Raw genomic sequence first — 13651 nt, forward strand, 5'->3', positions numbered from 1 at the left:
TGTGTAAGACAGTGCTGCGCATAGGACCATGCAAGGATAGGTCAGCGGGGCGGAGAAGCCGGAGAGCAGGCGGATATGCAGGAACAGCACACACTGAAACGACACGCCAACCAGTGTCAGACTATTGCCCGCGCACATCAACCTGCTCGCACAGTATCCCACCTCGTGCTCGAAGCTGCACACAGTCTAGCCTCAGCGCAGCTCGAATGACACTGTGGGTAGAATATTATCGAATATTCGAGCAACCAGTTCCCAATGCCGCCACGTCCTCACTTCTCGACCTGACTCGTCGGCTGTCTGCTATCGGCTGCAGTTTATCGGCTCTTCGTCGCCCGCTGACAAGCCTGTGGCCAGTGGCACGTTGGCCGCCTCCCCCTCATAGCCCCTTGACCCTTCTTTCTGACAGCTTTGCCCTGCCGCCCGTACCTGCCTGCCCCTTTGGCGCACAACGGAAGGCACGAGCAGCGCGACGCATCGCACAAGGAGAACTCCCGCGCAGGCGGGCAGACTCTGGTTCTGACACAGATCACAGCTCCTCTGGCCTTCTCTCCGATAACTTTGTCAGTGTTTCGCGGCGGATATCGCAAGCGACCTCGGCCGCGCCAGTCGAACTGCGAGAAATGGGTGGGTTCTGCATAGTCTGTCTGTCAATTAAGGAACACGTCAAACACCAGGCGGTCGAGGTAGGCGGGAGGTGTACGAGTTGCACTAGGTCGTATCGCCTGCCAACTGTTGCAACGCGTGATGAGCCTACGAGCTTGGCAACCTTCCGCTCGCGTTGGACCACCAATGTTCGGCCTTACTCCGCAGCAGATCGTGCCCGCAGCGGGCTCGCCGGGGCTGGCGGCGGGCTACAGCCCGACTGTCCAGCCTCGCCCACATCCAGATCAGCCCGCAGCCTATCCCATCCCCTCCCCTCTTCAGCTGCTATATCCAGATCAGCCTGAATGGCCCATTGAATCTCATCTGCATCTTGGGATCTCATTCGCAAGGATATGGTATGAATTCGGTTTTGCTGTCTTCGGACTGGTCAGCTGTCCCACCCACTCAACTTGCCGCGTGATGATTGGAACTCAACCTTGCCATGGCATGGCCACGGGAGGGCTCGTGTCGCCCGCTTAGACTTCGGCGGGGACGGACGCGAACCGTCCAACGTCGAATCAGAGTGCGGATCACGGACTTGTGCTGCGTATCTGATTGCTGGGTTTGTGGTTGGGCTCCGTTGGAAGTGGGCATGTGACTGTTCCCCATTCGACCCCGCCATTCGACCCCGCCATTCGCCATCTTCGACTTGTGTGGTCAGCTGGACGGATGACGGATGAGCTGCGAGAGCTGCGAGGGGCTGCAGGAAACGGCCAGGATAATGCGTGTGGGCGTCATCTGGCGCATTCCTCTGCTTGCCCTGCCCCCGCACCCGCCCTGCGCGCAACGCCGCGCCCACGATCACCGATTGCAGCCAACCACTGGCGCCGCACGCGCCGCAAGCGGCGTGGTTCGGATGCCGGACCCGGCACGGACACGAAGATACGGGGGCGGGCAGATCGGCGGCCAGTCAGCGCACTGTTCCTCGCCTGCCAGGAAATACTGTACAGGTGCGGAGACAGGGGGTGTCGAGTCAGGACGTCAGCACCGTGGGCAGAGCACGCAGGCTCGTACACTCGGCGCAGTCAGTCGTCAACAGCCAGCAACATTCGGGCCAAGCGTCGGCTCGTCGGCACGCCCATCGGCAAGAGACCCGGAGGGTGGGGTCGGGGTCGGTTAAAACGGGCCAAGTGTGCGGGCCCACAATGCCTGCTCCCAGCTTCCAATAGACATGAGCACGCTCGAAATGTGCTCATCACGATGCACGATGGATGATTCGTTCAACATGACTCTTTTATCGAATACCTTTGGACACCTTGGGCACCTTGGGCCACAAGGCACAGGTCGACCCGCGTGATACCGTGGTTTATATCCAGAACAGGGTTCCCTGAACCCTGTATACCCTGTGTTCCCTATCCGCCCTGCCCTGCCCCTGCGGCCAGCTTTGGATGCTGGCTGAATACCCCTTTGCTCTTTGCTTTTTGCTGAACAGGATGCAATGCAGGAGACAGGGGGATGAAGGCAAGGCACAAGGGATGGACTGCCCAGGCACGACGAGTTGCCGAGTCGCCGTTTCGTCAAGATGTTGTTGGAGTGGGGGACCCGCATACACCAACTTGCCAGGGACCAATCCGAGCGACAACAACGGCCACCCACGTGTGCCGGGTCCGCGGACCGGGGCTCACAGGGGTCTCTTGGTCAAGGGCGTCGCTTGACGGTCGCTTAAGTCGCTCGTCGATCGCGAAACCGACAAACGAAGCCTCGTAGCTCGTTGGGCCCATCTGGCCATTTGCCAGCGACGTCGGCGGGCTGAATGCGCATGCCTTGCTGGTGGATGGGCTGATGCAATGCTCTCTCAGCTTAGCTTTTGGGTCGGGGCGCCTCCGAGGGCTGACTGGCTGGCTGGGCAGAGTGATGCAAAGGCATAGGAGCACCTGACGGCGCGGCGTGCCTGGGGCTGAGAGAGGCTTGCTGGGCTTGCTGGGCTGGGTCGATTTCGGGCCTGACGGCGCGGCCCAGGGAAGAGGGTAACTGCAGAACGACATTCGGCTCTCACTGCAGTTCCAGTTCTCAAGTGGCGCGGACCAAAACCCGCGAGGTGAGCGTGCCGAAGCGGCCGACATGTAGCAAGGTCCGTCCAGCTTCCAGTGGGCTCTGTGAGCTTGGCGGGCGGCCCTCGTGCGGCATTTCGGAGCTGTCTTGGAAGTCCGAGCTGCATTTCCGAGTTTCGGTTCTGGTGAATCCCTGTCGTCGGGGTCGCCGGGACGGGTGACCGGCCAGCGCTTCGTCAGATCGTCAGCCCGTCACGATTAGCGCACATCAGTGGGAACAACGGTAAGCTGAATAGGGGACAGAAGAGGAAGCCTCTGAGAGGCCGTGTTGGTTAAAAGGAAGTCAGAAGAAAAGGTCAGTGCGAGCTGGCTCGGGTGAGGTCGGCCGGCGACCCCGGACCCGAGATAACAGCCCTATCATCTTCGTTCCGTCTCATTCCTGCGCCCTCCTCATTCTCTTCGCAGCTGTCTCGCAGATATCAGATCACAGATGCATGCCTACGTACGGACCGACATCCGATACAGAGCCGTATGCGCAATGTGCGACGGTGTCGGTCCGCGCACAGTTCGCTTCTCGCGGTCCGATGTCCGCTGTCTTCTTGCACACACTCACCGTGAACAGGATGCCGTCGTTGGTGTGCCAATGGTCACAGTCAACGTCGCCCACACCGGCATGCGCAGTAACGGGGCAAAGTCGCCCCGACGGCGCTACCCCCACAACCTATCCTCGCTTCCTCTTCGCGTCCGCACATACACTACGAGCACAGGCCGCATGACCCGGTCATGACCACGACCCCCAAGCCTGGCTCCTCGGGCGGATCCGTGTCGCGGCTAGACCCTCCGCCTCCGCCTACTCCTCCAGTACCTCCTTTCCCCTCCTCCTCATCACGACAGTCCGGTCCACCCGGACAATCCGGACCGTCGTCTTCGGAGCGACAACCGTCACCTCCCAGGCGTCCCGCTCCTCAACCCGTGCAGTCGGGCAGCCAGGGCAGCCAGTCCGGCGGTGCGGGCCCCTCCTCCAGCTCCTCGGCACCAGCCTCCCGCCCCTCCCTTTCCAACCTCCTCAACACGTCCGCTGACCAAGACACCAGCCTGCGACCCAAGCGTTCGCGCAAGGACAGACCATGCGACCACTGCCGGCGCTCGAAGCGGAGCTGCTTCATCGCCGTCCGCGGACAGGCGTGCGCAAACTGCGCCCGTTCCGGTCGGGAATGCAGCTTTGTCGCTCCGCCGCTTATCCGGCATCCAAAGGAGGGTGACCAGAGCCCCCTGAATCCACCCGATGCGCTCCAGTCTCCGCATACCCGCTCTCCGCATCAATCGCAACAGTCGCAGCAGTCGCACCAGTCCGTGGGCCACCAGTCCGCAAGCAGCAGCCTGCAGTCGGGCAGCAGCTCGTCGCTGGGCCTGAACGGTCTCTCGCGGGACGGCCACTCGCGCGAGTCCTTGGGAAGAGATATACTCCGGGATACGCCTGTGGGACCACCAGGTTCGCGCGATCTGCACGAGCGCGAGCGTGAAGCGCGCGAGCTAGAATTGCGGCATCGCGACGCCGAACGAGGCAGGGAGAAGGACCGGGAACGTGACCGCGAAGTGCGCGAGCGCGAGCATCGGGAACGAGAACGAGAGCAGAGAGAACGAAGGGACTACTTCCACCCCGGTCACGGATCTCACGGCAGTCTCGGAGGCCACAGCGCACACGGATACATGCACTCGTCCCATTCCCTGGGCAGTCCGAGATCCTCGGCCGGGGACAGCAGACACGGCCCGAGCCCCATGGTCAGCCCGCAGCTCAACTTTTACCCGCCCGCGTCGGCGAGATCACACTCGCGAGATGCTCATGCGGCCCCCGGACCCGGACCTGGGCCTGGACCCGCAGGTCCGCCAAGAGACGGAAGAACAGGAGCGGACGGGTGGATCGGAGACCGCAGCCTGTCGTTCACGGCTGCCCGGCCGCAAGTCCCTGGAGCGAGCGTGCTCTCGTTTCTGGACAGTTTGGACGATGCCGCGATCGGGGCGCCGAAGGTGGGTTTCTCACGTGGTTGCGGGGCTGACGAGAACAGGACGGGGACGGATACTCCTCGCTCGACATGGACGTCACGGACGAGGAGGAGAGTCACTATCTCGGTACGTTTTCCCCTTACCTCTCGCTCTTCTGACTCAACTTACTGACCACCAAGGCTCCGGCGCCGTCGCACAGCTCGCGAGCGTGACATTAGGCTCGCTCGGGGGCCGTCTCCAAGGTCCCTCCGAAGAACAGACTCTCGAGTACAGACAGGTCGCTGATCCGCGGTATCCGGCGTACTTTCTCAAGAACCCGAGTAAAGTCTATGGACACTCGAATGCGGCGTACCTCGCTGAAAAGACCTATGCCGAGGTCGCGAGGCAGATCTCGCATGGGGATCCGAACATGCCGGAGAAACTGATTCAGCAGTGAGTACTCCGGAGCGAGGGCGATATGCCGCCGAGCGGAGGTGGAAAATTGAGCGCCGAGAATGTTGACAGCTGCGTGAACGTTGTTTCGCATGGAGTCATGTCCGGAGCTCGGAGCCTTTACCGGCGCTCAGCGCTCTGCGCCGAGTCCCTTTGAGCCTTTTGCTGACCCCAGTTTCCTTACCCGTACGCTACCGTACCTCCCGATCGTGAACCGAGCTCGCTTCGAAGCGAGCCTGCACGGCTGGAAGGACGGGGGCACCTTTCCTGCGGCTCTGCTCGTCGGCATCTTCGCGCACAGTGCCGTCTACGAGCCTTCCCTCGCCAAGCACTACAAGGATCTCTGGAGCACCGTGCTCCACATGGTCGACAACGAGTACCGGCAAGCGCGACTGCAGACGATCCAGCTCGAGATCCTCTGTTTCTCCGGCTGGCCCGTACACTGGGCGGGGGGCAACCATATCGGCATCTGCCGCGCGATTGGGGCTGCGCAACTGATCGGGCTGCACCGGGACTGTTCGCGCTGGAAGCTGCCGCGGTGGGAGAGGAGCCTGCGCAAGCGGCTCTGGTGGGTGCTCTACCTGCACGACAAGTGGAATGCGTACACGTACGGCCGGCCTGTGAACATACCCATGAGCGGCGCGATCCCGCCCGTCACGTTCGAGGACGACGACTCGGCCACGCCCGAGGGCCGCGCCGAGTTTGCAGTCTTCATAGCGTCGACGCGCCTCGCCGTCGTGCTCGAGAGCCTCATGCCGCTCCTACTAGAGCGGCAGGGTGTGTGTCGTGCCCTCAGCGATCGGACGGTGATGCGGCACGCGGCCACGGAGCTCGAGAGCGTGTACCGCGACCTGCCCTCTGATCTCATCTTCGACCGCAACTCGCGCTACCCGCCTCGCCCGGGCGTGAGGGCGCTGCAGCTCTCCCACATCGGGCTCGAGATCCTCATCTGCCGCCTCGGTCTGGACCAGGACGAGTTCACGACGCTCGGGTCCCTGATCCAGTCCAGCAGGCATGCGCTGCGTATCGTCGATTCGCTGATTGCGTTCCTCGAAGTCCTGACCGATGCCGACTACCATGCGCCGTGGAACCCCTGGTCCCCGGCTCAAACGACCAACGCCGCCGCGCTTCTCCTGAGGCAGGCACTCAAGATCCATCAGTACGAGGCCAAGCCCGCCGACAGCCGCGAGCGCGATCGGGACGAGCACGACCGTGTCCGTGCCATCGCCGAGATAGTCGACGCACTCGCCCGCCTCATCGTGCTCGTGCAGGGCCACCATTCACGAGGCTGGGAAGTCGCCGGGAGCTCTATTGGCAAGATTGCTGGACTGGTGCGGAGCAATATTGCAAGCTCCGTACCGGGGATCCAGAGCGCGCAGGTGCTGCTTGACAAGACGCCGGGACTCGGCGCGGGCGAGTGGCCCAACGACCCCGCTTTGGGAGACCAGGATATCCTCGCCGTGTTCGAGTGGCTGCATAGTGACATGGGCGCGGTGTTCTGAGCCCTTCCTCAGGCAGTTATGACAGCGGGAAAAAGTCCTGAACTTGGCCACTTATCATGGACGCACCGCACGCAAATCTGGAGCGAGGACTGGGCGAGAAAGCTACGGGAAGAAGAGCCCCAGGAGGAGTCAGGAAACAGGAGATCAGGAGATTAGGAAAGAAGCAGAGGATAAAGATGGAGTAAGGAGAGAGTGAAGGAGAGAGTGAAGGAAGGAGTAACTTGTGAGCCGACATCAAGTTCAACACGACCGTCCGGCCCAAGTCCAAATTTTGGGTATTTCATTCAACTCTAAACGCGAAGCTCACATTCATCTGTAGTTGTTTTCCCCCCACCCCACACGTGTTTCACCTGTTCTCGTTGTAACACCTAGGTCTTATGTTCTTTATCAACTCCATTGGGGCGTGGGAGACCGCGGCAGCGCGAGCAGCGGGCGCAGGGGGCGATACCACGCGGAGTGCGAGTGCGCGGGAGATTGCACTCATAAAACGGGAAAAGAGCAAGGGAAAGAACGAAGGACGCGAGGCGGAGGTCAGTGTTTGCTCACAACAGATTCGCAGTAGTCAGCGCCGAAGTCAAGGTCAGCAAGAAGCAGTATCGGGTTGGACAGTCAGTGGCATCCCGAGAGTGGCACTGAGCTGCGCACCCGTCTCGGTTCAGATCCGAGCGCTGGACCCGAGATAGTGGATCAGCGCATGTGCTTGAGCACATGTGAGATAGGTGGCTGCGGCGCGGTACTCGGTAGCAAATGTCTGGCGTTTGGGCAAGTTGGCAGGTGGCTGACGTGATTGCGGCCGTGATGCGTGAGTGTCATTCTCGGGATGATGCTGACGTCTAGAGTATAGAGTATATGTACGCGGAATGAGGAATGCGGGAGCTTGGACCGCTGGATTGCTGTGACCGAGGTGGCTTGATGGGGATTGGCGAGGACAGCGAGGGATTCGCGGTTCTGGAAGGCTGCAGGGAGCTGACTGAACAAAGTACTGACACTCTGTGATCGAGCTGACATATGTGTTGACTTAACAGTAGACTACAAGACCCAAGAACGACATAAAGGGTCAGCCACAGTCGACAATTGTCATCGATGTAGCGAGGTCATCGCGGTCCAGCGATGGAAACCTCCGTACTGAGGGTGATGGTGGCCAGAGGAGAGTAGGCTGCCACAACCTGCACAACCTTGCAATTGATCCCTCCATCCGCCGTTCTGAGCGGCGGTATCCGCCTCCGCGACTTGTGGATAGGTCCGACACGCCGTAACCCACCACCACGGACACTCCGGAGAGGCGCACTAGGCGCGGGACAAGTAGGCGGCGATGAGCGCGGGGCAGTCACCACCCCGGCGACGCGGTCGCGTGAGCGTGAGCGTGAGGGATCGGCGATCGGCCACGATCGGAGCTGGCCAGCCACATTCCGCGGATCCCGGCTGATGTACGACCGAACCAAGGTATCCGTTGCTGGGGAAGCGGCGATGTGCGCTGGGTATCATAGTGGTAGTCACCATGACCTACTGCGGCGATGCGCGATGGTGCTCGCAGAAGACGTGATCGGCGTGAGGGAGAGGAGATGGGCAGCCACATTCCGTGCCCGTCTCGGCGGCCATCACCGCGTTCTGGTGCGGCGAGGTCCGCTCAGTTGCACAAACGACACAGACAGACACTACTGGCCACGACAGAGGAGAGAGTCGCTCTCACTGCTGCGAGCCTTGCGAGCATCTTCACGTTTCGCAAAGAGGAGAGGTAGACTGCTATCGCCTGGCTAACCCGACAAGGCTCTTTCCCCGTGTCACGGCCACCGTGGAGTGTCGGCCTCGGGACATGTTCAACCTCCTTTGCTGGACATGCCTGTGAGGTCATTCTGGGACAGTGACTCTCTATCGCTACCGATGGAATGCTACACGGCTAGACGAGCGGTAGGTTCTGTGCTACAGTATGGCACGCTACCTAGACGACGGGCAGTCTGCAAATCGCCAACTTCCGATGACAGCCCGAAACGGGGCACTGAAGGGCATGAGAGAGACGAAGCCGTCGGCATCTCGTTCGGCATGTGCAGGCTATCGGCGTTTCCTCGCCATAGCCCTCCGAGACGGACTGCGAGGCGTCCAGAGAGACAGAACCCGTCGACGTTTCGCTCAGCGTTGCCCAATCACCACTGCAACAACAGCCCCGATGCGGAACACCACTTGACATGGACGGACCTTGCCGCCGGCATGTCGTCCGGTATGCGGGGTCCATGCACCAGCTGGTGGAGGAGAGGCATTGCCGCCGGCAGTCGTTCGACCAGGAGGTGCCCCATGGCAGATCTCTCCGACACGGGCCACGAACCTGTCTGGGAAGGCCATTGCCGCCGGCATCTCATTCGGCACGGACAGCACACCCGCTCCTGCTCCCTGTTAGCCCCGCTCCGGGCAGTCAACACATGCAAATACGATCCGGCACGGGAACTCTTGTGGCTCTGGCTACTTGCCTCGTTCAGGAGGATCAGTCCCTACGGCAACCACGCCGCTCTTACCGGCCATGCCAGATGTTCTTTGCGCAGCAGCCTGCGCTTAGATAAAGATCTCCTATCACAGTCTGGCAATTGCGTCCAACGACGCCGTTGCCGCCGGCGACCCATCTTGGCACGGCACTCAGCGCCTGGACACTGGGTGCGCTGCCGGCGACGAAGAGTGCGCACTGGCGCGAACGGCGTCCTGGTCTGGTTGTGCAACAGCGAGAGACTGATGGCAATGGCCTATCGCAAGCTTTCATGATGCAAAGATCTTGAAGCATACGCAATAGCTGCCGGCGTCTGCCTCTGGAACGGCGAATACGGCCGCAAGGAGGCGAGAATGGAAGTGCACGCCGGAGGAGACGGCGACTGCGAGGGATGCAGCGGTCAGGTTGCGGTAGCCAGGTTCTATCACACTCAGATCAGACGTGATCAACGTCGCCGTTGCCACCGGTACGTCCCCGGTGCGGTCATTAGAAGCGACTCTGAGCAATCCCCATAGAAAGGACGCATCGTAGATCGGGATGAACGCCGTTCGGCAGCGAGCCGTGAACAGTTGATAGCGAAACTTAACAGTATCACCGTCGATCAGGTAGACGTGACTTCGCCGTTGCCGCCGGTACTGGCCTCCAGAGAGCTTCTGGTTGGTCTGAAGACACGCAGACGGCGTATACCGGAGCAAACGGCGTCTGTGCAAGGCCCAAATGTGAACCTAAGATAACGAACACCTATCTTGATTTGCGACGTGAACCTGAACATCGCCGTTGCCGCCGGCACTTCCTTGTTGCGGTGAGCTGTGGTTGGTCTGTAAGTACAAAGACAACGCATACCGGGGCAAACGGCGTCTGTGTGATGCGCCGCTTCGAGACTGAGATAACGATCGCCTATCAGGTTCGGTCGTAGTGTTGCCTACAACGCAGTTGCCGGCGGCAACGTCGCACCCTCCCACGACATCCAATGATGAGTTGAATCTCTGGCCAACAAGGCCGGGGGAATCGGCGGCAAAGCAATACTTCGCTGGAAACGGCGCGGTGACAATCTGCTTGGCATGGGCCGCACGGCGGCCTCCGCCTCGGCACGCGATCGGCAGCGGCTGACGACGGTAGTCGCGATAACAACTTCCTATCACATGGTCCCGCCAAGCTTTTCTAGCGGTCCACATGGACCCAGCTGACCAAACGCCCCTGTCCGGTACCGCAAGTGTCGCCGTGCCGCCGGCGTGTGCGGCGAGTGCGGCCGTGAGTGCGGCATCGAGCTGGTGGATCATCCGGCATCCTCCCAATCACCCATCCGGCGAGCGTCCCGGCGGCCCTTGCCCCTTTTGCCCAATAATGAGCTTTCCGGGTCGGATAAACGCATCAGCTGGTAGGCACACATGTGCCCGAGCCGGCGGTAGACTGAGGGGTAGCTCGAGCGGCGCGTACATCCCGTTTGATGAGGGGTGCGATGGGACATGCTAAGATAAGGTGCTCGCTCGTGATTTGCCACGAGGAATGGGACATGGCAAGTTCCGGCGGCAGGTGGGTTCGCTCCTGACCGAAGTTTTGACTGATTGACCGTCAGTCACCGCGGCCATGTCCGCGGCCCAAAGCTAACACCACGTGAGCATTGGCGCGAGCGAACGCGACTGTCTTCTGACAGATCTGGGATGAACTCGAGGTGCACATCCAGATTGTCTCGAGCGAGCAACAGGCAGCGGCTCGCACTTCTCCATGCGAGCGGGTGCGAGTGGAGAGTCCGGGGCCGAGCTTCGTTGCACTTCGGACTTGCCCTCCGCAACTCGGGGCTCTCCGTCTCCAGGAAGGCTCCAGTCCGCCCGTCGTTCTCTCCATGGATCTCCACCTGACCTCAGATCATCATGCCTCCTCACCTCCTCCTCCGCTGCGGCAAAAGAATGGAGGAGATGGTGCGAAGCTGTCACGGAGAAACCAACAGCACGAAGATCACGATGGCCCAGATCTGCCCCGGTCGGCCGCCGAGCAAGCCTGCTACAGCCTCTGCGGAGTCTCCATGGGGGCTCGCTTGCACTCTCTACGAATGAGAAGCGTGCGGACGAGTGTACCCGCTGCAGCCGCGGAGTTTCACCGACTTTCAAGCTGCAGCGAAGCAGGTCGCCGACAAGGGGTCAGCAAGAAGGCCGATGAGGAGAAATACAAACAATCTCCATCACCGACCAGTGAGCTGCCGCCAGATCAGTCTCTCCAGGAGCAACGCAGGAGGGTCTAGGGGTGACAGGCAGCAGAAGCTGCAGCTAAGTGGAGGGAAAGAAACGTGCGGGCAGACGCAGCCTGAGATGCGGGCCGAGGAGGCGTAGAGGGCTGAGGGTTGAGGGCGAGTCAGACGCCACCTCGGCGCCTCGCAAAGTTTTTGGACGTTTTTGGACACTTCTGCGCGGTTGCCAAGCCAGCTTTGGCTCGATTAAGCAACAACGGTCAGGCTGATAGGCTGCAGTTGCGCAGCCTGAGCAAGCCCTCCGTAGCATCCGCGTCAGGCGTACGGAGGCGCTCATGCTGGCTGACGCTGGCGCTAGAGCTGCCGAAGTCATGCCGAGGTGAACCCGACGGCCTGCGCCGAATTCTCCTCTGTCCTCGTCGCCACTGGCTATGCGTCTGCCACTGCTCACACGACCAGTTGATCTCCGGCCGCGTGCGGTTCGCGGCTTTGCGAGATCTGAATCAGCATCTACAAAAGTGGAGGTTCAGTGGAGGCGGCCGACGTCGCCTGGGCGGGCGAAGAGTGGGAGACATAGGGGTGGCGGAGAGGTCACCGACCGTCACCTTGCTCGCGTGTTCGTGGTATGAGACACGAGACAGCAGAGAAGGCACGGCCGTCAGAGCGTCTGCATACTGCCGCTCCACAGGTCGGTTGATTCCCGCACGAGGATGACTATGCGTGGAGAAGCTCGCCAAAGACGGCTTCTTGCCCCAGAGCCATCAACAAGAAGTGGGGACGAGCTTAAGCCGAACGCTCTGTGCGGGGCTCAATATTAAGGCCCGCCGACTGTTGCTGCGCCTCCGAACGCCCACACGGACGCCAACGCCTGACGGCTGCCGGCTACGGGCGGAGCTACGTCTGCAACGGTGATTTCGAAGAGCTCGCTGAGGAGATCGTCGTATCGTTGCTGGCGCGCCAGGCGACGAGAAATTAGAGTTTATCCGACGGCAGCAAAAGCAGAGTGCCAGAGGAGAGCTACGGTGAAGACAACGGCGAACTGGTAACGGCAACTTTTCGAATCTGACCTCAGCATCAGGGTGACATCTCAGGGATCGGCGGCTACCACCCCCCCAAAGTGTCTTGACATTGGCCATGGACTCGCAGTGATCCGAAGTCTTTTCCACAGCATGCATGCTTGAAGGCCGCACGCTCCCTATGCACGAGAACAGGAGGACCGATAATACGGGAACAACGATCAGCTGCCAGTGACACTCGCAGACAGCGGTCAAGTGGAGCGGAACGGACCGAAGTCATGATGCTCATGATGCATCACTACTCCGTCACAGGAAGTGGAGCTTCTGGGAGAACGTGCCTGGTCGCCCGTGACGATCGTCATGCACCCACTACAGTGAGCAGATGACCACCGTAGAAGCTACTTTAGGCGGGATGACCACACTTGGCGGAGACACATGCCACCGTGGCGCGTCCCGTGACAGCCCGCTGGTTCCAGTGGAAAAATTTCCCCTCGCCGCAAAGCTGCAAAAACAAGCCAAGACGCCGCTCGTTGGGCCAAGCCACAAGCCAAGAGTGTCAGCTGGGCCCAGCTGATGCGTCAGCCGTCCGTCCGTCGGTTCTGCACGCGCTCGACTAATCAGCGCGCGTGTTCAGCGTTGCAAGATCCGAACAAGTGGATACGAGTCTCTGCCAGCAGAGTTCAGGGAGAGCAGGAAGAACAGGGTGCGCAGGGAACAGGGGCCAAGTGGGGCCACGTGAGCCCGCAGACTGTCTGTGCCGTGGCCTTGCCGTCTCTGCGCTTCCGCCTGTGGGAACCGGCGGCAACTGGGGCCAACCTGCCTGCCCAGGTCTGCGTTAATTTCCATTGCTGAACCAGCGCCGTGTCAAGAGCGTCCGAATCGAATCGAAGCCCCCTCGGAAACCCCGTATGACAGCATCGGCAGCTCCTGCGATCCCCCAGCGTCCAGGGCAATCCCGGGGCGGCCCTCACTCACTAAGCAGCTCTTTGTCACTGTTCCTGCACCTACAATACCAAATACCTCGAGTTACCTGACCCGGACCTGCGCTGCCAGAGGTCAAATCGAAATTTGGCCGAGCTTTGCTCGCAGACGGTACCCACCGAAAGTGGGGAATGGCACTCGGATTGGAGGCACTGCCAGACTGGCCTCAGGCTCCCAAACACAGAAAAATTGCCCAAATCCGCCCACAACAACGGTCCCCGCCCCCGCGGAGAACCGCTCGCGTCTGCGCTGCGCCGCGCCCCATTGGCCCAGCTGCCCCGGCCCTGGTCACTCGACCAAGGATGAGGCCGGGGAGCCCGAGGCGCCAGATCCAGGTCGAAGAAAATCGACGCTAGCCGTCGCCGAAGTCTGATTGCCTTTTAGTTCGAGCTTGCTCATCTCTCTTTCGTTCTTCCCATCTTGTT

General features: G+C 60.9%; 1 protein-coding gene across 1 annotated transcript; it reads left to right on the forward strand.

Annotated features, from left to right (window-relative positions):
• Window positions 1-3416: 3416 nt before the first annotated feature.
• Window positions 3417-6571, forward strand: A1Q1_05809 (uncharacterized protein; the record flags this gene model as incomplete). Its single annotated transcript, XM_014321018.1, has 4 exons — window positions 3417-4661; window positions 4700-4763; window positions 4817-5069; window positions 5245-6571. 4 exons carry the CDS (start codon window positions 3417-3419, stop codon window positions 6569-6571), a joined length of 2889 nt encoding a protein of 962 aa, XP_014176493.1.
• Window positions 6572-13651: the final 7080 nt, after the last annotated feature.

This window comes from Trichosporon asahii (genome assembly GCF_000293215.1).
Source record: "Trichosporon asahii var. asahii CBS 2479 unplaced genomic scaffold scaffold00075, whole genome shotgun sequence".
Lineage (NCBI taxonomy): Eukaryota > Fungi > Basidiomycota > Tremellomycetes > Trichosporonales > Trichosporonaceae > Trichosporon > Trichosporon asahii.